At 41.6% G+C, this 26,052-nt stretch overlaps 1 protein-coding gene across 2 annotated transcripts in view; it reads left to right on the forward strand.

The window, feature by feature from the left end:
• Positions 1–26,052, forward strand: part of LOC149164291 (ARM repeat superfamily protein) — a 275,018-nt gene that overhangs the window by 68,115 nt on the left and 180,851 nt on the right. For both annotated transcript variants that reach the window (XM_089432017.1, XM_089432016.1), the window contains one exon: positions 3,507–3,585. In XM_089432017.1, coding sequence (XP_089288143.1) covers positions 3,507–3,585 — 79 coding nt within the window. The remainder of the gene's footprint in view (positions 1–3,506; positions 3,586–26,052) is intronic.

The raw sequence follows: 26,052 nt of genomic DNA on the forward strand, positions 1-26,052 counted from the left end.
CGGGGTACAAATCCCCTTACTATGATGACTTTAGAGGGTGTATTCTTCAGAATGAGAGGGCCGAATGCACTGCAATATTGGAGGATTTCAGGGCATCATGGGCACAGACGGGGTCAGATGGTTGCACTGTGATCAAAATGGTAGAACCCTTATGAACTTCTTGGTCAATTGCCCCAAGGGGACAATGTTTATGAAATCTATTGATGCATTTGCACATATCAAAGATGCATGCTTATTATCCTGCATTGGTTTTTTCGGGGATGATTGTCCAAAAATAATGGTGTCCCTTGTGTGTTTGTCTATTATTTCAGTTGATGATCTGTATATGAGTTGAGACTGCATTTTGTGTTTATTTTCAGTATTTATATGGTTAAATAACTTGTTAAGGAATAAACAAGTAGGTGAGATAAACCAGATTTGTTGGATGTGTTCATTCAGGAGGTGGGTCCACAACATGTTGTTCAGGTCATAATGGACAATGTTGCAAATTATGTTGCTGCTGGTAGGATGTTTATTGAGAGGCATCGTAACTTATTTTGGAGACCTTGTGCTGCACACTACATTGACTTGATGTTGGAGGACATGGGAAAATTTCATTTTGTCAAGGATATTGTTGAATCATAAAAAAACAGTACAATTTTTTTATATAATCATGCATCTGTGCTTCATTTGATGAGAACATTCGCCAACAACAAGGAGTTGGTGTGCTCTGCTATTACATAGTTTGCCACTAGCTTCATATCTCTTCAATCTCTCTTGAATTCTATGTGGGATGTGAAGAGAATGACTAATTTTAGAGGAGTGGCATGCTTTGTCATTTAGCCACAAACCAGAGGGAGAGGCTATATGTAGGCTAGTTTCATATCAGGAAAGCTTTTGGGCAGGAGTGCAGGAGGTGTGTAGCATTACTGAACCTTTGGTAAAGGTTCTTCGATTAGTTGATGTAAACAAACCCACAATGGACTAATTGTATGAGGCCATGGATAGGGCCAACGAATCCATTTGGAACTATTATGATGATAAAGGGGATGAGGGTTTTGAGAAACAACTGATATGGAGAGTGATTGATGAGCAATAGAACAATACACTCCATCGTCCTATTCATGCTGCAGGGATGTACTTGAACCCTGCATTTTCTTACTTCTGTGGTTTCGTGTTTGATGCTGAGGTTATGGATGGCTTCTTCACTTGTGTTCAGAAGATGGTGTCATGTCTAGTAAAATGTGCAAAAATTTCTAAAAAAATGGAGATATATAGGATAGCAGGTGGCACATTTAGCTTTGACATGGCTATCCATGATAGGACAACCAAAATGCCAGGTAAGCTTTAGTTTATTTCAATTTTCAAATTTCATTGTCTCTTCATACTTTGCTTCAACTTTCAAATTTCAATTTTTTTCTTATGTTTCTCTTATTTGTTGTAGATGCGTGGTGGAGAAGCTATGGTGGCAGAGTATCCAATCTCCAAAAGCTTGCCATTCGAGTGCTCAACCAAACATGTAGCTCCTCTGGATGTGTGCGCAAATAGAGTGTATTTGAAAAAATGCACACCAAGAAGCGCAACAGGTTAAACATTTTCTGATTAATTTTTTGTAAAATAATAAAAACTATAATTTATTATTTTCATAATTATTAATTTATAATTTAGGACCCTCGTACAAGTTGGAGTCCCAATGCCTTAATGACATTGTCTATGTCTACCACAATCTCTGATTGTGGGTGAGGCAACTTGAGAGGATACCTGGCGTGGAGGCCATCTCATTGGATGGTATTGACACTACTTTTGCATGGAGGGTTGAGGCCAAGAGGCCTATCATGGAATCAACCTCTGATTGGTCAGAGGAGGTAGTGGAAGGGGTAGCAGTTGCAGAGGAGGAGGAGGAAGAGCAACAAGAGGAGGAGGTGACACCACCTACCATGGTCACCAATATAGAACGTAGTCTACCTCCTCCAGCTCCTAGTTCTTCAGCTTCTAGAGGAAATCGGAGTCCAATGCTAGCCCTAGGGCCTTCTTCATCTAGAGGGAATGCTGTTACATTTTCTCACAAGAGGGGTGGAAGAAATCATTAGTTACTTGGTTCCTTTCATTTTATATGACTCATGATATGAGATACATTATTATATCTTTTGTTGGTATTTTGAGACTGAGTTAGGACTTGGGATTCATGACATGATTCACTGTTATATGTGATGTAGCACTAGACATATTACACATCTTATATATTAGTTCTCTTTTCGTATTTCTATGTCAATGACTCAATTGATTTATTTTATGTTGTGGATGCTTTAGATACTAAAAAAATTGAGAAAATTGTTTTTTTTTGTATTTATTTAATTTTGCCAAATTTTTGCCGATTTTATCCTGATTTTTATTATTTTTTCCTTTTTCAGACCCTCGCCGATTTTATCCCGATCGCGATAATTGCAACATTGAGTGGAACCTTATATAATATGAGGTATAAGTTATAACACAAAGAACAGCCTAGAAAGAAGGTACAGCCCTTGATGAACCCCTAGATAAACCCTAGAAGCAATGATCCATAAAAACCCTCTTGCTTTGTAACAAAGATGGCACTAGGCAATAGTTTTCAGATCAGCCAACAGACTAAGAGAGTATGGTTGACGTCTGCTCTGATACCATGTTGAAATTTACAAGGGTCAACAAGAGAATTGATGGAAGCAAATCTCACTGAAAGTCTGAAATAGCTTATGGACAAGTGCACGAGAGAGCTAGGTGTAGTAATCTAGAGAAAGAGTGCAAAAGTTCAACACAAATGTGCTGAAAACAGAAGTACATAATTGCACCTAAGAGAAAATGTCTAACAGTAGAAAATGAAAGCCAAATAAGCTTATCACGTTTCATATAATACCAAGCAAAATCACAAGACAGGATGATACAAATGAGAGCTCTAGCTGTGTACTTACACACAATTCGAGTGAGGCATCCTCCCAAGAGGGGTTATAACTTATGGCCGCACATAACAAGGGAAGACACCCGAAGTGAGTTATTGTGCTTACATATCAAGTTTGACTATGTCAACCTTAACTACAAATCTGCTATACAGTAAATGAAATAAGATACGGCGTTAGACATAATTACAAGTACACAATGCTACATTGAATCGGCCATGACCAATGTACACATTAATCCAGTAATTTTATCACTGCAACGGCTCCAGTGAAGACTTGTATCTTTGGGCACTATTTGTAGGATATGGTCCTCATTTAAAATTTTCATTTGAAATAGACAGATAAATAAAATGAGGTGCAAGTGTGCATTTAAAAATAAATTGATGACCTACAAAGCTGGAAAGATCACTTCACTATTGATTATGCACAAGTTATTTTTGGAGTTTAATCATAAGAATAAATGTTTTTAAAATGTTGAGTATGTGTAATACGATGTACTATTATAGCTAATTCTGTGTATTTTTTGTTGGGAGTAAAAAGGACCTTCTTCAATTACTGAAGTGTTTAATTTAAAAGATGTTGCATTTTACTTCGCAGGTAGGAGATGAAAAATTGCAAGGTCTTTATCTAGCCAAGCTTGTGAGACTATTTAACATATCTTCCACAGAAAATGAAGGTGCCATCTCCTCTTATAGATATTATATGCATTAGTATTATTTGCTTCGTAAAACAGTAATGGAAAATTGTCTTGGTTTGCCGTAGATAAAAACATTTTAAACATATATGCAATCTTCTTACCAAAATCTAAGATGCTACTTGATTGTAATAAATCCAATATGAACAAACTATGAGGATTGAGGGCAAACAACAGTTTGTAGTGCAGAAACTGAAGACTAATGAGAATGATGGAGAAACTGAAGATTAGTGGTAAATGATCAATTGGCTTCATTATCTTGCTATGATAGTGGTCTGATTTTTGTAAGTACAGTCACAATGACAGCAGATGCAATCTAGGAGATCTACAATCAAACCCTCGATGAAGTTTTTCCTAGTTGCCCAAGTAAGAGTTGATGAGTGTTGGTATGGTCTGAAGAAATAAGTGCAGCCTGGGCTAGTTCCAGGGCTTAGAAAGAAGCTAATAGGCATATTGGACACATATTTCTTGAAGTAGTGTATTCTGAAGAAATTGCAGCAGCGATAAGGTAAAACATTTGGCCATCCCTTAAAAATATTCTCAAGGAAGATTTGATAGCTCATAGTTGTGGGGGAGCGCCCCCCCCCCCCCCTCGAACCCGCTCCCGAATCGCGCTCTGGGCCGGAGCGGCTCGGGAGCGCGCTCCCTAAAAAAAATTTACGCTCCCTGCCCTGTTCGGGATCGTTTCGGGGAGCGATCGCTCCGTCGCTCTCGGAGCGTTTTGACTCAGGCCGGGAGCGACCGGACGGAAAAAAAATCCGCGGACGCAAAAAAAAATCAAATTTTAATTTTTTTTTTTTGGTTTTAAAAGCCCAATGGGCCTAAAAAAATTTCATTGTGACTTCATTGAGCAAGAGTTTGGAGCAAGAGCAAGAGCAAAGGAGCGAGGAGCAAGTGCTGAGGAGCGAGGAGCAAGTGCCAAGGAGCGAGGAGCAAGCCTGCAGAGGTAAGTAACTTAGTAATTTAGTTAGTTTAGTTAGTTAGGTAGTGATTTAGTTAATTTAATTTAGTTTATTGAGTTTAAAAATCATAAATTTAAATTAAATTAATAAATTAAATTAATTAATCCCAATAAATTAAATTAATTTGCAGATTCAGGAATCAAAACCCTACAAACATCAAACACCATGGACCTGGCTATATTTCTTGGCATTTTCCTCTTCCTGGTCCCTTTTATGGTTATTATGGTGCTGGAGAGTAGGAAACGGAGGGGCCAAACTGAAGAGGGGGATGAAGAAGCTGGAGAAAGTCAAATTGGTGAAAACCCCGGTGAGGAGGAGCTGGAGGAGGGTGAACATGACCCTCAAAAAACTAAACAAGACCAAACTCCATTGTGGAAATATGTTAATAGGGTTGAAACAAGGAGAGGGGGTGGAACCACTAAATTTCATTGCCCCCATTGCAACACTGATTACACAGGTTCATACACCCGTGCTAGAAGACACCTCTGCGGGAAAAGGCCATGGGATGGAGACAAACAAATAGGAATCAAAACTTGTACAGCGGTGTCAGCGGCGGATAGAGCCAAATACATAAGAGAAGAGGAGGAAGCCCAATACAGATCAAAAAAATCAAGGGGTTTCTTTGAACCAAGCTCACACTCACAAAGAACTCCTTCAGCATCCTCCGAAGGCAGTGGATATGGAGGCACAGGGTCATCATCTTTAAGGCGTAGAACCATATCAGATTTCCTTGATGAGGGGTGTAGGAATGATGTGGATTCAAAGGTTTACAAGTTTCTCTATGCATGTGGAATACCATTCAATGTTCTTCGCTCACCTTATTGGCACGAAATGGTTTCTGCCATAAATGATGCCCCTAAAGGATACAAGAGCCCTGGGTATGACAAGGCAAGAACCGTTGGCCTTGATCATGAAAAAGCAAAAATATCACATTCTTTGAATAGAATGACAAGTTCTTGGACTGACCATGGGGTGTCCATTGTATCTGATGGATGGACAAATGTAAAAGGCAAGCCATTGATAAGTGTTCTTGTTGTGTCTGTTAGTGGTCCCATCTTTCTAGCTGCACATGATTACTCAGACAAGTTCAAGACCGCCATCAACATTGCAGAAGCATTACTTGAAACAATTGAGCGTATTGGCCCATACAATGTCATCCAAGTCATCACTGATAATGCTCCTAATTGTAAGGCAGCGGGAGCAATTATTGAGGATAAATACCCGAACATATTTTGGTCTGGATGTTTGGTTCACACATTGAACCTTCTGTTGCATGATATTGTCAAGAACAAAAATGAACAATACCAATGGATTGGTGATTTGTACAAGAAAGGCAAACAAATGATAAAATTTATTACAAATCATAACAATACCCATGGCCTTTTCCGCAGTCACTCGAGATTGGAGTTGTTGAAGATTGCGAAGACCATATTTGGTAGCTATTACCTCACCTTCAGGCGACTTTTGAAGGTAAGAGAGGCATTAGCTAGCATGGTATCAAGTCCACATTGGCAGGTATTAAAGGAAAGGGCTACAAATGTAGCTGACATGGCAGGTTTTGAAATGGTGGAGGAGGCCGCTCTTGATGGGCAGTTTTGGACAACTGTGAGGCAAGTATTGGATTTCACCAAGCCAATTTATCACACGATTCGGTTTGCAGATACAGACAAACCAGTGATTGGCGAGGTGTATGAGAAAATGGATACCATGTTGGGGGAAATAAAAGACATTGTTCATAATAGAGATCCCAACTTGTACAAACTGATTCATGATTGTGTGTGTGAACGGTGGAATAGGCTTAATCTTCCACTACATTGCTTGGCGTATATCCTTACGCCAAAATACTACTCTACATCTTGGTTGGGCCAACCTGCAGCAGGGGTTGGGGTTAGGACCTAATTGTAAGGCAGCGGGAGCAATTATTGAGGATAAATACCCGAACATATTTTGGTCTGGATGTTTGGTTCACACATTGAACCTTCTGTTGCATGATATTGTCAAGAAAAAAAATGAACAATACCAATGGATTGGTGATTTGTACAAGAAAGGCAAACAAATGATAAAATTGATTACAAATCATAGCAATACCCATGGCCTTTTCCGCAGTCACTCGAGATTGGAGTTGTTGAAGATTGCGAAGACCAGATTTGGTAGCTATTACCTCACCTTCAGGCGCCTTTTGAAGGTAAGAGAGGCATTAGCTAGCATGGTATCAAGTCCACATTGGCAGGTATTAAAGGAAAGGGCTACAAATGTAGCTGACATGGCAGGTTTTGAAATGGTGGAGGAGGCCGCTCTTGATGGGCAGTTTTGGACAACTGTGAGGCAGGTATTGGATTTCACCAAGCCAATTTATCACACGATTCGGTTTGCAGATACAGACAAACCAGTGATTGGTGAGGTGTATGAGCAAATGGATACCATGTTGGGGGAAATAAAAGACATTGTTCATAATAGAGATCCCAACTTGTACAAACTGATTCATGATTGTGTGTGTGAACGGTGGAATAGGCTTAATCTTCCACTACATTGCTTGGCGTATATCCTTACACCAAAATACTACTCTACATCTTGGTTGGGCCAACCTGCAGCAGGGGGTGGGGTTAGGACCAAACCCCATTTAGATCCAGAGGTAACTAAAGGATATTTGGAAGCATTAGAAAAGTTGGTACCTGACAGGGAGGAATGTGCAGCTGTGCGCCTTGAAATAGGCAGATACTTCAGTGGCACTGGTTTGTATGGTAACTTCCATGCAATGGATGACAGAGATAGATTTGATACTCTCACATGGTGGGAAACATATGGCGGGCATGGACTTTTGCCAAAATTGGCAAAAAAAGTTCTTTCACAGGTTGTAAATACTTTTTCTGCAGAGAGGTGTTGGAGCACCTACAGCTACATACATAATGTGAAAAGAAATAGACTCAATGAAAACCGAGCAGAAAACCTGGTTTATGTGCACTACAACTTGAGGTTGTTGAGTCATTACTGTGATCGGGCTTATGAGGATCCCACATATAAAGTTTGGGACAATCACCCAGAGGATGACAATTTGGAGGATGACATTGTACATATTGAAGAACTGGAAGAGGAACTTGTAAGGGATGAAGATGAAGCAGCTGCAGCAGCCATGCCACCTCCACCTCCACCTCCACCATCCAGTAGCAGTGCTCGAGGTCCGAGTCTTGTTCCTTTGCCGTCGCCACCTCCATCTACACCCTCACGTGGAGTTTCTAGTTCTGGTCGTCGGTCTGTGCGGGAGACTCCTAGAAGACCACCACGACCTGCTTATACTCTTGGAGACTCTCGTGGCAAGGGCCACATGTAGATTCTGATTTACAGTTTACTTGTCTTTTTTAGTTTCTATTAGACTTTAGTTTTCATAACTATTGAGTTTTGAGTCCTTGACTCTTGACTCTTGACTCTTTCATATCATAATGATATTTTTTGTAAACAATATATCACTGTGACAATGAAAATTTGAAGTTTGAAGTTGGGCCTTGGCAATTATAACTCATTGGTAATGATGTGAATTATGAATATGATGCTTCGTGAAAGACTAAAGTTGTTTCATTTCATTTCATTATTCATGTTTCATTTTATAAATTTATAACATTTCATATCATGTTAACAGTTAGAAGTTAGGATTTAGAAATATCTTAGATATTACTTCTTGTAATGGTTAAACTTAGCTTACAAGTACAACTTTGGTGATCAATGATGATAAATGTTATTGAATTTTCAATTTTGAAAGCTTTGAAACTTTAAGATTGAATTTGATGAATCATGATTCATGATGATGAGACTCAATATGTTGCAGTTGTAATATGTATTTTACTAACTTGTGGACATGGTTGATGACGATTATAATTTCTAGATGATTGATGTGATATGGTTCAATGATCAATCTATGTTTTTTTTTTTTTTTATGTTTTCTATGTCTAATTCATCATTCTACATGTTTTTGTTGACATATATGTATCAAAAATTAAAAAATATAAAAAAAATATATATATTTTAAAAAATCGCTCCCGGAGTCGCTCCCAAACCGGGAGCTTCTGAAAATGGTCGCTCCCGCTCCCGTTTTCGCTCCCGCTCCCCGCTCCCAAGCAACATTGTGATAGCTAAACCAACACTGAGGCACACTGTTAGGCATTCCTTAGCGGCGTTCCTTGTAACAGAGAAATGATCAGCATGGAAGGAGTACTCGAAGCATTGCCAGATCGGCCATAAGTGAGCCTCAACCTAAAGCAAAATATCATTTTAAAGATGACCTTTGAGTTACATGTAGTTCAGCCCTGCCTTAGTAATCATGATTTTAAGTGTTTAAGGGCTTGGCCCTGACCTAATTTGAGGGAATAAATGGGCAATCAAAGGTGAAAAAGCTCATTAGTGATGTGGCAATGTGGAGGTTAAGAGCACACTAGGGCTGTAATTCTATTCTTGTGAGCTGCACCCTTTCCCAGGACAGAATCAAGTGACCACTTCAAAACCCTTGTCATGCTCAAAAGAACATGGTTTGAATAGGTGTTTGGCAGAGGAGCAGCATTTCCAAGCAATAGGTTTCACTCCCAGAACTCACAATAGTAGTGAACCCTAAATTACATCCAACAGTAAGCTTAAGATCTCGTTCAGTACTTCAAACAGCTAGCAGTGTAGAAAATACATGACTTGCACCCTTTCCCCATTTTTCAAATTTTGCTAGTGTTTTTGTTAAAATTGGCAACGAGGGCCAAATTCCACTTTGGACAGCTCATCTGATGAAGATAATCATTGCATTAAATTCCTCCTCTCGAGAGGTTCAAAATCGACCTAAAGATTACCAAATTTGGATAAGAAAAAATATTTATTTATTCAATTTTTTTTATAAGGCATGACCTTATCAAGGCGGGAAAAATTGAAAAATTGAAATTTGAATTTGCCTCGAGTGTCAAGGTTGGCTTCACCTCCATAAGGACAAATCATCATGTCTATTTGTATATATAGGCATCCTCCAACCTCATTTGGAGACACATCCTTGTGCCCTCGTCCTTGTGATAATATATCTCTGTGGCAACAAAGTTTATTGGGGCAAGGCATGGAAGAATCTGGGCACATCTCTCTCTTGTTGCAGGTTTGGGTTTTCTCTAAGGCTGATTCCAGGCATAATTGATGGGCTAGTGCGTTTTATGGTGTAAAAACTCTCTCTGAATTGTGGACCAAGATCTTCTGTTGAGTAGGCCGCAGGGCCTTAGGGTAATGCTGGGCAGTATTTGAAGGATGTTTTGTATGGGCATATCACTGAATCGAGAATCACTGGCCTATATTAAGGGTAACATCAGGACCGAGCCCCATACCTCAGCAGTGGAAGAACCATAGGGTTGGTATTAGTCCTGTATACAGTGCAGACCCTGCTTGGAGGTTGGCCGTAGTTGTCATAAGTGTTTTGGAACAGAGGAAGAGGGCTAAAGTGCTGGCACTTAGCCCTAACCAGGTCATCTAAAGCCACATCTGAGAAGCACATTCAGATCACAGGAAATTTAAGGTACAGTGCCTAGGGAGAAGAGCCACAGCTGGTACCAAAGGATCCACAGTTGGTACCAAAGGATCAGTTCGGGAAGGTTTGTTAATGCCTATTAGGAGTCCTATCCTGGAAGCAAGCTATATCAGTGAGAATCACAGACTTTTCAAGGCTGCCTCGATCCGTGATTTGTCAAATCAAATTTGTCCTATACTATTTTACTCTCTCTCTCTCTGCTGAACATTTGATATTAATAATAAGAAGATTTGATCAAGGGTTTTCCCCATCTTGGGGTTTTTCCTTGGCTTGAGCCAATTCCCGTGTTCTCTTGTATTGGCTTGACTTCTGCATATGTTATTTGTTGATCCGAATTGGATCATTATATTGATTGTCATCCATCTCGATGCATTTGTAGTGGAAAAAGTGGAGGAATCAGCTCATGGAACCGCTTTTATCGGTGGGTCACACTTTGGTGAAACAGGGTCAAAAACCTTACGGGAGTGTTTTGAGGCATCAAACAATGTTTTTTGGGGGTAAAACTTTGCCGCTTCAACGCTACACCTTTTCATGCTATTCTACACACAAAGACCTTTTTAACGACCCAAGAAGCACACCAATTGAAGTCTGTATGCAAAATTTATTCCACTCAGAAGTTGACCTTCCTGTTTTCACACCTATAGTTCGGGAGGATGCTTCGCGTCAACCCCCATTATTCATGGAAAAGGGGCTAGCCACGTGTTTGTGATGTAAAAGACTCTAGAAGAGCTAACGAGTATTGACTCATTAAGGATGGAAAATCGTTCATCATCAACACGCATAAAGGCAAGTCGAAAATTTCACTGGTAAGTGCCAACCAAGCCAAGAAATTGATCAGTTCCAGCAAGAAGTATGTTTTATTGTTTTTAAGAGAAAGTCAGTTTGAAGAGGAGTCAATAAGAGGCAAGGCATCCCTGGAGGGGTGTACTAAGAAACATAAACAACAATTGGAGGAGTTGTTACAGGCATACAAGGATGTGTTCCGAGAGCCTAAAGGGTTACCACCTAAGAGAGAAGTGGAGCACGAGATCCAAATATTGCCAGACTCCCCATTGCCAAATATTGGGCTGTATAGGTAGTCTGTTATAGAAGCGAGGTGAAGAAACAGTTGCAGCAGCTCTGGAATAGGGTGTCATTCGACCGAGTACATCACCATGTGGGTCACCCATCATCATTGTGCCAAAAAATGATGGGACTTGGCAGATGTTTATAGGTTACAGGGCGTTGAATAAAATCATGCTCAAGAACAGATACCCTTTGCCCAAAATAGACGATTTGCTAGATCAGTTGCAGCAAGCAAAGTATTTCACCAAGTTGGACTTGGAGTTTGGATATCACCAGGTTCGAGTCAAAGAAGAAGATACATGGATGACCGCCTTCAAAACCAAGCTTGTTTGAGTGGTTAGTTATGCCATTTGGCCTATGTAATGCACCAACTACGTTTATGAGATTAATGAATGATATACTGCGCCTTTTATAGATTTATTTGTTATTGTCTATCTGGATGATATACTAGTATATAGTGTTACCTAGGATGAGCATATGTCACATTTGATGCAGGTGTTGGAAACATTGAAGAAGCACCAATTGCTAGCAAATCTCAAGAAGTGCGAGTTTGCGCAACAGTCCTTGGTGTATTTAGGGTATGTGATCGGTGGAGGAGAGCTAAAGATAAATCCTTCCAATATGGTGGCCATCATGAAATGCCCAATGCCTACTAATGTTTTTGAGGTCAGGAGTTTCATTGGGGCAACACAGTACCTGAGGAAATTCATAGCCTCATTTTCAGCGGTAGCAACACCGCTCCACGCCATAACAACAAGTGGCAAGAGTTTCCAGTGGGGAAAAGGTCAGTAGAAAGCTTTCAAAGAGCTAAAGAAGAAGACCAGTCAAGCACCAGTTCTGGCATTACCAAACTTGTAGCGGCCCTTTGAAGTGGAGACAGATGCGAGTGGGTATGCTATGGGAGCTGTCTTGATGCAAGGAGGAAGGCTCATTTGCTACCATTCTGAAGTATTTCATGGGGTAGTTCTTAACTACCCTACATATGATAAGGAGCTCTATGCCATGGTGCAAGCTGTGAAGAAGTGGAAGCACTATCTGATGGAAAAGGAGATAATAATCCACATAGATCACTAGCCATTACAATACTTGCAGGCCCAGAGTAAGCTACAACAGACTAGGCATTACAAGTGGATGGGGTTTCTACATCAGTTTCATTTGGGAATCAAGTATAAGAAGGGCAACACAAACAAGTTGGCTGATATGCTTTCAAGGCCACCCAAATCAAAGATTATAGCTTTGGCGACTCTTATGCAGATGGAGCCATTCACCCATGATGCATACAAAGAGGCATATTCAGAAGATGTGGACTTCAAGGAGGTGTATCAGCAGTTGTAGAGTTAGAGTCATGTGCATGATGGCGATAGCACGATTGACTACCATCTCCTGGATGGGTTACTCTACAGGTTGGATAAGCTATGTGTTCCTAAAGGTGAGCGATTGCAGCTAATCAGAGAGGCCCACACCTCCAAGGTTGCAGGGCACTTTGGTGTAGGGAAGACTGTGGCTAACTTGTAGAGGTATGTTTATTGGCCCAAGATGCAAGAGCAGGTAGCTAGGTTCATAAGAGGATGCATGCTTTGTTGTACCAACAAGCTTAGCAACAGGAAACAGGATCTGTATCATCCCTTACCTGTACCTACTCGTCCTTGGGAAATCATTTCCATGGACTTTGTGGGAGGTTTACCAACAACCAAGAAGGGACATGACTACCTGTTCGTGGTAGTTGACAGGTTCAACAAGATGTGTGTTCTGATGCCCTGTAAAAAAGACCATCAACGGACAAGAAGCAACAAACTTGTTCTTTGGACAGGTCTGGGTGCACTTTGGGATACCAAGGAGCATCATTTCAGATAGGTACACAAGATTTCTTAGGGACCATCCATGTGAGGAGGGAATTTGCGAGAAGGTCCACCGTTCAGCCACTCATGGCTATAGTATTTTGGGTTCAATGAGTGAGCCAAACAATGCAAAGTTGTGTAATTCTTGTCCCATCTCCTGACAAGAATATCTTGTATGTTGATTTGGGGTAGCATCGGATGTGCTCTAGCCTTCAAAATTGGTGGAGAGGCTAAAGCACATGAGATCTCCAAGACCTAGAAATGGTTTGGGTAGAATCTAACCAGTTTGGGATTAAAATAATTAACATTTTTAATGGAGTTCTTAAGTCTAAACTTAGGAAAAATAAAATAATGTGAAATAATATAAATCTGGGTTAGAATGGTCTAAAAGTCATGGATCAAGCCAAATCTAATCCTAGCCGTTGATTAAAGATTTAATCTCGACCGTTGATGGACACCAACTAGAAAAGTATAAGAGGAGGCTTGAGGGTCAGTTGGAGAACACACCAAGAGAGATCAAGAACTCGATTTTCTGGGGCAGGGTTTGCTGAGAAATTGAGTGAAGTGATCTGAGTTGCAGTTGAGGGGTAGTGAATACATAACAGAGAGGTAGAGTTAGTACTAGAAGGATTAGCGCAGAAGCCAGGAGAGGTTGACGCAGAGCCAGCTAGAGGCCACACAGAGGTAGCCAGGAGCCGCGCAAAGCCAGATAGGGCCAGCGTGTGAGACGTAGAGGCTCCAGAGGCTGACCCAGAGCCCTGAGAGGTTGATGTTGGGCCAGATAGGTTGATACTGGGCCAGAGAGGCTGACGCATGCCCTAGAGGCAATGCTGGGAGATTTTCGTGGGACAGATTGGAGCTGGAGAGCTGGATAGGGTGACGCAGAGCAGCAGAAGCTGTATTGTTGTTGTGGGATTGTTCATCCAGTGATTTAGCCGGAATATTTGTCTCCGACTGAGAGGTACTACTGCTGAGGGCATTCTCTGTTGGGTGAGCCATTTCTGGCACCCAGGTTGTATTCTGAAACTGCATAATAATAAAACCCTCTGAATAGCTACACCGGTTTTCCCGCATTGGGTTTTTCCGGGGACATTAATCCAAAAATAACGGTGTCACTTGTGTGCTTGTTTACTTTCAGTTGATGATTTGTATGTGTTGATACTGTACTTGTATTTATTTTCAATATTTACATGGTAAATAACTTGTTAAGTAACTGAACAAGTAGGAAGAAATAAATCAGATAGTACAGGAAGAATTTCTAACGGGTTAAACTTAGAAATTCCAACATGGTATCAGAGTGAGGTTGTAGATCACAGGATAACTAAAGGCATTAGCCGAGCAGAGCAACAACAACAAAAACAACTGTCCCGAGTGATAGAAGCTGTTCCTAGCAGAAAGCAGCAAGGAAGGGGTGACACAAAGGGCCTGCATCATCAATTCGAGCCAAGAGGAGGATCAGCGCTGAGGCAGAGAAAAGCAGACCTGACCTACGTAGTGCCCGGTCATCTTTGTCATTCAGGAAGGATCGACGCTGTGGTCAGGAGGTGCAGATTTTGCTGGTGTCGGGATTGCGCAGAGCCTAGAGGCTCAAACCTTCAGATTGCTGAGGCATAGGAGGCTGTGGGTAAGTTGCGGAGCGAAGCTGGTGGGGTACTGTGGTCAGAACAATACCTAACAGGGCAAGACCAAGGAGGAGGGAGTTGCTGCCGAGGATTTCTAGCCAAGAAATCCGGATCAGTGGTGCAGTTGCACAAACGATCGGAGTGGGGCATCTCGACATTGGCAGAGGGGTTTCCAGGAGGGAAATCGAGGCTCAGAGGGAGTCAAACCGAGAACTTCCAGACGGGAAGTTGAGAGACTCGAAAGAGTCGAAAGAGGAGCAGTGAAATGGCAGTGAATGGGCTGAGAGATCAGGATAGACTGGACGAAGCTTCCAACTTCGTAGTCTATAAAGCTAAGATCTTGTACATTCTAGACAGGTATCGCATCAAGCACTTCACCTTGAAAACGATAGCGATCCCAGTTGACCCAGCGGAAAATGAGAAATACAAGGAGGCAATGGCTAGGGCTAAGTGCATCATTCTTGACGGGGTCAAGGATCATGTGGTACCACATATTGCCGAGAAGGGTTACGACAAATGAGATGTGGGATGCCCTAAAGAAGTTGTATAAACATACTTCCGTGCAAAGGAAGATGCTTCTAGAAATCCAGCTGTAGTCATACCAGATGTAGAGGGGAGAGCAGATAGATATCTTCCTCGAGCGATTGATAGAGAATCGGGACCAACTGACTTCCATAGGGGCCATGCTGGATGAGGAGATGTGGGTGAGGACTGCATTGAACATAGTCTCAGAGGATTGGGAGGTATTTGTCCAGAGCTTACTGGGTAGGGAAAGCCTTTCGGATTGGGAGGAACTGTGGGCGACTCTTCGTCAAGAAGAGATCGAACGACTGACCAAGGCGGGAAGCAGCGGCAAGGGGGTCATAATAAAAAAGGAGGAAGAGGAGAATGCTGCCCTAGCATCTGCGGGAAAGCAGGAGAAACGGAAGAAGAAGGACCTCTCCAAGGTCAAGTTCTTCCACTGTGGGGAACTGGGTCACTACGCGAACCAGTGTCTAAGGAAGAAGAGCAAGGGAGAGTCTTTTGAGACCAAGGCAGCGCTAGCAAGGGCGGAGAAAGAAGTGGAGACAGATGATGACTGTGCCATGAGTGCTCATACGCCACTTGAGAGGAAGCGGGGAGACATCGAGCTGTAGTCAGAAGAACTACAAACGATGAGGGGCAAGATCCTCGAGGTACCCAACCTCTTGGATTATACCTTGCTACGGGAGCCCTGAAGAGTAGTAGGACTGACAGATGTCGGTAGAGACAGATGCGGATGGAGCGAGAGAGTGTGCTATAGTGAAGGAGTCCTGGGACAATGTGAGGCAACAACGTGAGATGCATGGAGTTGTTGCAGCAACGCAGAGGTCAGTAGAGGGAGCACTTGTCAGCGACAGAGGGAGCTTCAACATCGAGAGTGTTTCTAGCCTGACAGGGATGTCAGAGTTGGTAGGATCAGTTACTTACTTCTCAGTAACTCAGTTGCAGTGCTATGGTCAGCACGATGCAACATAATGAGAGGGGATGCAGTGCAGATGCAACAGTGGCAGCGGCAGGGCCATGGGCAGCAACACGGATGCAGAGGGAGCTGCTGTACGGATGCAATAGTGGCAGTGGCAGGGCCATGGGTAGCAGTACATGATGCAACAGTGCAAAGGATGTTGGGTGGGGAGGCCTAGCATCAACACAGGGACTGATGCTGGATGATCAGGGTGATACTCAGTGAGGAGTATTACTAGAGCACAGTCCTCGCTAAGAGGGAGTGTTGATTTGGGGTAGCATTAGATGTGCTCTAGCCTTGAAATTTGGTGGAGAGGTTAAAGCACATGAGATCTCCAAGACCTAGAAATGGTTTGGGCAAAATCTAATCAGTTTGGGAGATATTAAAATAATTAATATTTTTAATGGAGTTCCTAAGTCTAAACTTAGGAAAAATAAAATATTAATATGAATTAATATAAAACTGGGTTAGAATGGTCCAAAAGTCATGGATCAAGCCAAATCTAATCTTAGCCGTTGATTAGAGATTTAATCTCGGCCGTTGATGGACCAATGAGAAAATTATAAGAGGAGGCTTGAGGGTCAATTGGAGAACACACTAAAAGAGATCAAGAACTAGATTTTCTGGGGCAGGGTTTGCTGAGGAAATTGAGTGAAGTGATCTGAGTTGCAGCTGAGGGGCAGTGAATACATAACAGAGAGGTAGAGTTAGTATTGGGGGGATCAGTGCAAAAGTCGGGAGAGGTTGACGCAGAGCCAGCTAGAGGCCACACAGAGGCAACCAGAGGCCGCGCAGAGGCAGCCAGGAGCTGCACAGAGCTAGAGAGGGCCAACGTGTGAGACACAGAGGCTCCAGAGGCTGACGCAGAGCCCCGAGAGGCTGACGTTGGGCTAGAGAAGCTAATGCAGGCCCTAGAGGTAGCGCTAGGAGATTTTCGTGGGACATATTGGAGTTGGAGAGCTGGATAGGGTGACGCAGTCCCTATCAGGGCGATGCAGAGCAACAGAAGCTGTATTGTTGCTGTGGGATTGTTCATCCAACGATTTAGTCGGAATACCTGTCTTCGACTGAGAGGTACTACTACCGAGGGCATTATCTGTTGGGTGAGCCATTTCTGGCACCTAGGTTGTATTCTGAAACTCATAATAATAAAACCCTCTGAATAGCTGCACCAGTTTTCCCGCATTGGGTATTTTTCGGGGACATTAGTCCAAAAATAACAGTGTCACTAGTGTGATTGTTTACTTTCAGTTAATGATCTCTATGTGTTGATACTATACTTATATTTATTTTCAGTATTTACATGGTAAATAACTTGTTAAATAACTGAACAAGTAGGAAGAAATAAATTAGATAGTACAGGAATAATTTCTAACGGGTTAAACTTAGAAATTCCAACATTGTATGGTGGTGAAAAAGGCCTCTGATGATGTCTCATACTCGGGGCACTCACTCTGTAAAATAATGCTCCTCACAAACTCAATCATGTGTTGATTTTTTGGGTAGCATCGAATGTGCTCTAGCTCCAAAATTTTGTGGAGGGGCTAGAACACATGAGATCTCCAAGACCGAGAAATCGTTTGGTGAAATTCCACCTGGATTGTATTTTATTAAAATAATTAATATTTTTAATGGGGTTCCTGAGTTTAAACTTAGGAAAATTAAAATATTAATGGGTATTAATGAAAATATGGGTGAGAAGCTTATAAGAGACGAGGATCAAGTCTAATTTAATTTTAGCCGTTGATTAGAGACTTAATCTCGGCCGTTGATTTCTCGGGAATAAAGATAGAGAGGCGGAGAGAAAGTTGTGGAGGCAGCGTAGTAGCCAAGAAGAGCTGACGTTGGGCCAGTCTGGGCCCACACAACCTTGACGCAGAGCCGGAAGGGCCAACACAAAGGAAGAGCTGCCTTCCACGCAGAAAGCTGGGGAAGTGCTGGAACAATCAAAATAGCCGGGAAAGCTGGCGCAATGGGCAGAAGAGCTGACACAGAGCCTTAGAGAGCTCCACGCAGGTCCATGTATTTACTGCGAAGGGGCAGCGTAGTTGTAGCCGAGTTTAGCCAGTTTTTCTACTAGATTAGCCAAAATCTATTGGGTGAAGTTAGGTAAAACTCATTCAGGTTTTCCGCCATTGTATTTCTCTGTCACTGGTTTTCCGGGAGGGCAACCAACGTTTGTATTCAGAACTACTATTTAATAATAGAAAACCCTCAGAGTTGTTGCACCAGTTTTCCCGCATTGGGTTTTTCTAGGGACGTTTAGTCCAAAAATAAGTGTGTCCTTTGTGTGATTGTCTCATTTATTTTTCAGTACTTGATTTATATATTGGTGTAGGCTGCAATGTATTTGCATTAATATTTTCTAAATATTTTTGAAAATAACTTGTTAAAATGAAGAACACAAGTAGGTAATGCAAATCAATTTACTGCAGTAGGATTTCTGGTTTGTTAGATTCAGAAATTTTCACATGGTATCAGAGCGATTGCAGATCAAGGAGGACTGAAGCCATCAATGAAAGGACAGAGGAAAATCTGTGCGTGAAGGCAGTTGTCCCGAGAGACGACACCGTTTCTGGCAAGAGAGCAGAGGAGGGGTGACAAAGTCGCTAAGGGAGGCTCACGCAGAGCTTGCATCAGCCTGTTTGGGTGACGTTGTTGCTGCAGAGGGCAGCGCAGTGGTTACTGGGCCAACGCAGAGACTGTTGAGTCTTGTTTTTTCGGTTGCCATGGCTAGAGGTGCAGCGTAGATTTTATCTGGAGTTGCTGGTGGGTGTTGATTCTGTTGGTGCAGAACAATACCTAGTGGGGCAGAAGCAAAGTAAGAGGGAATTGGTTCCTCAGAAGATTTCTTGCCAAGAAATATTGATCCAGTGCTGAGCAGCAGCAAAGAGAGGTCAGAGAGGGGTGGTTTGACAATGATTGGTAGAAGGATTTCCGTAAAGGAAATCGAAATTAAGAGGGAGCTTGTTCTTTAGAGGATTTCTAGCGCCAAAGAAATCCAGATCCAAGATTTTGCTGGGCAGCAATGAAAGAGGGAGAAGAGGACCAGTTCGACATTCATTTCGCAGAGATGGTAGCTTCTTCTCAGGGAGGGAAATGGGGCGATATAGAACTGTAGTTGGAGTTACAGTGAACAGAAAAAGGACAGGATCCTTGAAGTGCCCAAACTCTTAGATCACATATGGCTACAAGAGCCCTTAATAACAGTAGCAGAATGACGGGAGTCAGTTGGTGTGAGGGATGATGGAGCGACAATGGTAGAGCTAGAGTGCCAAAGTTTGAAGCAGCGTAGTGGAGTGTCGCAGCAGTGTAGGGGGCACAAAGCATATACAACAACAACGCAGTAGCATCATAGGGTCAGCACAGATTAGCAACAGAGGTAGCTTCAACATCACGGGGTATCCACACTGACTTGCATGTCATCTTTTGGGTGACTTTTCAGTTGCTTACTTCCCAACAACTGAGTTGCAGTGCATCAGTTAGCAGTGGCAGTGCTATCAACAACATGATGCAACATATTGAGATGGAGATGTAGTACAGATGTAGCAGTGTCATGGGCAGCAATACAATTGCAGCAACACAGTGGATGAGGGGCAACGGGCCGAGCATCAGCAGCGCAGAGGACTGATGCCTTGGATCAGTGTGATACATTTGCTGGGAAGTATTGCGATAGCACATTTCTCGCTAAGAGGGAGTGTTGATTTTTTGGGTAGCATCAGATGTGCTCTAGCTCCGAAATTTTGTGGAGGGGCTAGAACACATGAGATCTCCAAGACCCATAAATTGTTTGGTGAAATTCCATCCAGATTGTATTTTATTAAAATAATTAATATTTTTAATGGGGTTCCTAAGTCTAAACTTAGGAAAATTAAAATATTAATGGGTATTAATGAAAATATGGGTGAGAAGCTTCTAAGAGACAAGGATCAAGTCTAATTTAATCTTAGCCGTTGATTAGAGACTTAATCTCGGTCGTTGATTTCTCAACAGGAAAAGTATAAATGGAGGCTTGGGGTCAGTTGGAGAAGACACACAGAGAGATTGAGGAAATCGATTTTCTAAGGTGAGAAGTTCTCAAGAGGGAAATCGATTGGGGAGATCTTGTAGCTGAGGGGCAGTGATAGTTCGGGAATACAGACAGAGAGGCAGAGAGAAACTTGTGGAGGTAGCGTAGTAGCCAGGAAGAGCTGACGCTGGGCCAGTTTGGATCCACGTAGCCTTGACGCAGATCTAGAAGGGCCAATGCAGAGGAAGAGATGCCTTCCATGCAAAAAGCTGGGGAATTGCCGAAACAATCAGGAAAGATGACGCAGTGGGAAGAAGAGCTGACGCAGAGCCTCAGAGAGCTCCACGCAATTACTGCGAAGGGGCAGCGCAGTTGTAGTCGGGGCTAGCCAGTTTTGCTGCCGGATCAGCCGAATCTGCTAGGTGAAGTGAGGTAAAACTCACTCAGGTTTTCCGCCATTGTATTTCTCTATCACTGGTTTGCCAGGAGGGCAACCAACATTTGTATTCAGAACTACTGCTTAATAATAGAAAACCCTCAGAGTTGCTGCACCGGTTTTCCCACATTGGGTTTTTTCGGGGACGTTTAGTCCAAAAATAAGTGTGTCCTTTGTGTGATTGTCTCATTTATTTTTTCAGTACTTGATCTGTATATTGGTGTAGGCTGCAGTGTATTTGCATTAATATTTTTTGAATATTTATGAAAATAACTTGTCAAAATGAAGAACACAAGTAGGTAATGCAAATCAGTTTACTACAGTAGGATTTCTGGTTTGTTAGATTCAGAAATTTTCACATCATGGAATCCCATCCCTCATAAACCTCTCCTAGGATGGGTTGGTCTGTATCTGAAAATCGTAGCAAAGAAATGATAGGGTCCATGATTTTAATAAGCAGATCTACCCTCTCCCACCAAGCATCATCTAACACTGTGTCCTTCACTCTTTTGAGGCTAATTGATTTGTCTTTCTCCAAAAAGACCAAAACTCTGAAATAACCATGGCCCCAAGAGCGGTCTTGACCTCCCTCAACCTCTTCAACATGATGAATGAAGAGGCAAATCGTGTATCTGGAATCTTCAACAATGATAGATTGGTGTACTCCTTGTAGATGGTGAGGGCATTTGTATGATTTTGTACACAGTTGCGGATATGCCGTGCATCCTCAATAATACTTCCAATCCAAAGCACATCAGAAGCAACAAATTTAAGTGCTAAATTCAAAGAATGGACAATGCAAGGTGTCCAAAATACTTGTGGATATTTAGCTTCCACAATCATGCCAACAACCTTGCAAACAAGTGCATTATCTATAATAATTTGCACACAAGAATCAACACCTACATCTTCAATAACTTTAATGAACAACTCATCCATATATTGTGCATCTTTTTATTGTCCAAGTGCATCCATTGATTTCAAGAAAACTGGACCATTCAAGGAAGACACCATGAAGTTGTTGAGTGGGTGGCATGCTGGATCTCTCCATCCATCAGAAACAATACTAACCCTAGATGTTGGCCATGCTGATTTAATAGGCTCAAGCATTTTGTCCACCTCTTTCTTTGCCTTCGTCAACAATGTGGTTTTATGCTTCTTTGACCTAGGAGGCACAGACCCTGATGGATCCCCTTGAGTTAGAGCTCGACACATCTCAATAAATAAAGGTGAACGTGCAACATTAAAGGATATGAAGTTCTTATAGAAAAAGAATGCAATGGTGAAATCAAACTCTTCTCATTTCTCTTTCTGAAAAATCTTGTCCATTGGACCAAGTGCCACTGCCTTTCTTTTTGCTGCTTGTCCACCACCAAAACTCTCAAATGGAAATTTGTTGCCACTTTTTCTCAAGAAAGGAAGGGGATCATCATTCTTGTTTTTTTAGATGTTGTAGCCACCTTTGCCATACCAACATTGGCTTCTTTTTCCATTTCTTTCCTCTTAGCTAAAGACACCCGTGTACATGCTGCAATTCCACAACTTGGTAAAGCCAACAAATGAGATTTTACATGGTAATATGTGCTCATGAAATGATTGTTGCAATAGTTGCATTTCTCAGCAACATTGCCTCCTCCCCTCAACTTGCTGCCTGACCCTTGCTCTCTTGTGACATATTTCCACAAGGTATATTTGTTATCTTGAGGTTGTTGTCTTCCCTCAACATTTGAAGCTGCTATTGCAGCCCCACTTCCAATTGAAGGAGCACTTGCAGACCCTGATGAAATTGGAAAAGGAGGGGCATCTCCAATGGGGACATTCTTCCCCTTCCTTTGCCCCTTCCTTGCTTCCCTTGATTGAGCCATGAATGTTGTAAAAAAATAAAGAAAAAATGCACAAATTTGTAAAAATAATGCACATGCAAACTGCTGTAATAAAAATGAAAAAAAATAGTGACAAAATGCACTTACCTATTGCTTGAATCGCCTCCAAAATGTTCCTAGACACTTTGCTATTTGCTCCCACACACCCACAAGAAACCCACAACAAGAGTGAGTCAAATTTGAAGTTGAAATGGGCCAAAACCGCCTTTTATGGGCTGCACGACACTCAAAAAAGAGGACACGTGTCCCAAAATTGGGACACGATTGTGTCTGATTGGACACGATCTGGAGGACACATGTCCCACCGAATCATGTCCGATTCGACTGATTCGGGACAGGAGGGGGGGCTGAGGAACGAATCCGGTTTCTTAGGAGATGATAATTAACCAAGTGAAAAAAACCTCCCAGATAAATACTCACTTGATGACAAGGTCCCAAGTTACCTAGGTCTATTACATGACTCAAAACTCATCATACTAGCATCACTTATTACATTTCCCCGCAAGGGTGTGGAATTTGGGTACAACATAAAATGATAAGAAGAAGTAGATTTGAAAAACTTAGGTAATATGATGATGACTGATGGTATAGACATCCTTTGGTACATCCTTGGGCATGGAGTCTTCAGATAATCCTCAGATGCTCATGCCACTCCAAAGGTCAACAGGTCCACTAGAGCCTTGGACATCAATTGTTAAGTGAGGGATCAAGTGATCCTTCAGGACAACTATGATGACCTGCTGAGCTCTAATGTCCTCCTTTTCATGGGATGCCAACTGCATTGCATCTGCTGGTTGACTCTCCCAGAGGTCATTTTCTTTCAGCAGCAAGGTAACCCTTTACTTCTGTTAGTGTCGGTCTTGAGCCCTCCATCAGTGATCAATAACTCTTTGCATATGCATTTATAGGTGTCTCATCAGTGTCAGTTTTGCATCTCACTAGGCATGCCATAACACTGAATGGAGGAGCTGGTTTTTGTTCCCTTCTTGGCTTTGCTGGATCAGGTCATACCACAATGAAATTGAGTCATGTTTGTTTTTATTTTTGTCTTGAGGTCCCAGGTCTTAGGTCTAGGATTCTGAGTCAAAATCACTGCAAGGTCATGAGTTCAAGTTCAGTGAGTGCCCAACAAGCCAGAAGGAGGTATGTACATATGTTTCATTATTATTTTCATCAGCTACAGCTCATTTTATGCCTTGGATTTAAAATTTTTTAAGTCCAAGGTCATGTCAAATTTGTAAAAATAAAGAAATTTTCAAAAGTTTGCAAAAGTGCCGGCAACAGCCCTGGTTCCTTCGCCACAGTCCATCAGATGGTCAACCTGCAAAAAGAACGGAGTCAAACGCGTCAAAAGGCTCATTTCAGGACAAAAAGACTCTAAAACAGTGTTAAAGAGAGATGCAAAAGTCAAGACATTATAAAGTGAGTTTTTGAGTTAAATTTGTTTAAATATGAGCTTATAAAGGTAAATTCCCTCCTTGGAGGTCATCATAATGCATTTAAAGGCAAGAGAATACGAGTAAGAGAGATTGAAAGGCGATTTTGGCAAAGTTTATGCAGTTTCAGGGCTTGGAGTGGTGCACGACCAAACGGAGGGCAGTGCGCTGTGTTAAAATACACGGGCGCGACCATTCCAATGGTGCGCGACCATTCCAGGGTGGTGCGCGACCATTTGGTCTGCCTTCACAAAAACTCACCCAAACTTCAATTTTCTTTCAAATTTGCTCGGATTTCTTCAAGGTATGCTTCCCTTATGATGTTTATAATCATGCCATGGATGAATAAGGAGGGTTATGGTCATTTTATCATGCAAGAAATTAATGAAAAATAGGTTAAGTGACTTGATGTCTTTGCAAGCTTATGTTAGGTTGTATTGTTTGTTTTTCAAGGTAATTTTTCCTTTATTCCCTTCCATTAGTTTCCCATTATAAATTCACATGTGTTAGAGTGTCATTTTCATTGATCTCATTTGCAAATTAATGCTAGACCCCATCCCAATTTCCTAAAAACCCTAACCCCTCCTAAACCCTATTTCAAATCCTAATTTCTCCCATGCATCCTACTCAAACCCTAACACTTTGTCACACAACAAATTTATGTATAAAAAACACAGCAAAATGAAAAAGAAACATTGTGAAAAGAAAAAGGAATATGATGGCAAATGCATGCATATGAATATCACAAAAAACAGAGTAATATCACTATGCATAGCCTAGACAAGACAAGAGCAAAAGAGACATATTGCTGTGTAAAAATCAGAGGCAAGGTAACTAGGTGGCTGTCATGACAAAGTTAACAATATACAGCTGTACATGTTGTCAAAATGAACATTTTGCTGTGGTAAGGTTTGCATAAGAACATGGTATATTTCCCTAACCTCAAACTCTGTTTTCCTACCCTTCCCTTCATTAAAACCCTAATTCAATTGCTTATCCTTTCCCTAAAAATCCCAGTGCAATTGAAATCCCTCTTCCCTTTTGTCAACATGTAAATGAAGCTTTATTTCCCCTATGACAAAAAGCATTCATGAAGCTGCAAGTATTGTTTAAAGACCTGCTGTTATAGAGTATGGTTGGCAAAGGATTGTTAATGTATTTCCTAGTCCCAAAATCTAATTTCCTTTCTCCATCTATCTCCCTAAATCCCTTTCATGCCATTCATCTCTTTTCCCTTTCAAAATCTGTCATATAAACCCTTCCCCTCCCCTATGATCAATACAAGCAAAACCTCTTTTTCCCTTAGCATCCAAAGTCATTTTAAAATGTTGGAAAAACAGAGTAAAGTACATTCAAAGACAAAATTAAAAGAGCAGCCTGTTGATTGTTCATTATTGATGTTACCTTATATCCCTATGATCAATGCTCTCATTCCCTCCATCATGAAAATTTATATTGTCCTTTCCCTTGGTGATCATAACACAGTTTCCCTAAATAAAGTATTGATTTGCAAATGGTGAGAGATGGAATGACATGTTTAGCATTATGTGATGTTTTCCTTCAAAATTCCCTGCTTATATATATTTTTCCCTTTCCTATATGTAAATTCCCTCCCCTAACATATCCCTCATGATGTTTCCCCTTGAAAACAACATACTTCACAGCATTTTGCAGGCAGGGCAGCGGTCATTTTGACTTGTTGATTCCACCTTGCTCAATAACATCAGGTCAACCAATGAGACTAATGAGCAAGGTGATGACCGGTCTTCTTCCACGGAGGTTGAGACACAGCAGAGGCTTTTAGAGAAGGCAAATCATGACAAAGAGCTGCTACGCAACATGAAAACACATTATTGGGCCAGAATGCATGTTTACAAAGCAAGGATGAAGATCCTTCAGCGGCGGTTGAACGAGGCTCTCATGAGGAAAAAGAAAAGGACAAATCCCCGTATCTTGGCTGAGGCATCCCTCACTCATCATGGTACTCATTAGCCTTGATCTAGCATCAAAATCTGAAAATTTTGAGAATTTTGGAGCATTTTGCAAATTTTTGGTAAAATTACAGGTTTTGCCCACGGTTTGGTCTCACCCCGGGTGAGACCATTTTGGAGGACTGCTCGGAATTTTGAAAACTTGGCATTTTTGGAAAGGGCATGCAAAAAGAAAAATTACCAATGCT

Source organism: Pinus tabuliformis, chromosome 5_1 (genome assembly GCF_031772625.1).
Source record: "Pinus tabuliformis cultivar Carrire ecotype Pingquan chromosome 5_1, CPIR1, whole genome shotgun sequence".
Taxonomy (NCBI): domain Eukaryota; kingdom Viridiplantae; phylum Streptophyta; class Pinopsida; order Pinales; family Pinaceae; genus Pinus; species Pinus tabuliformis.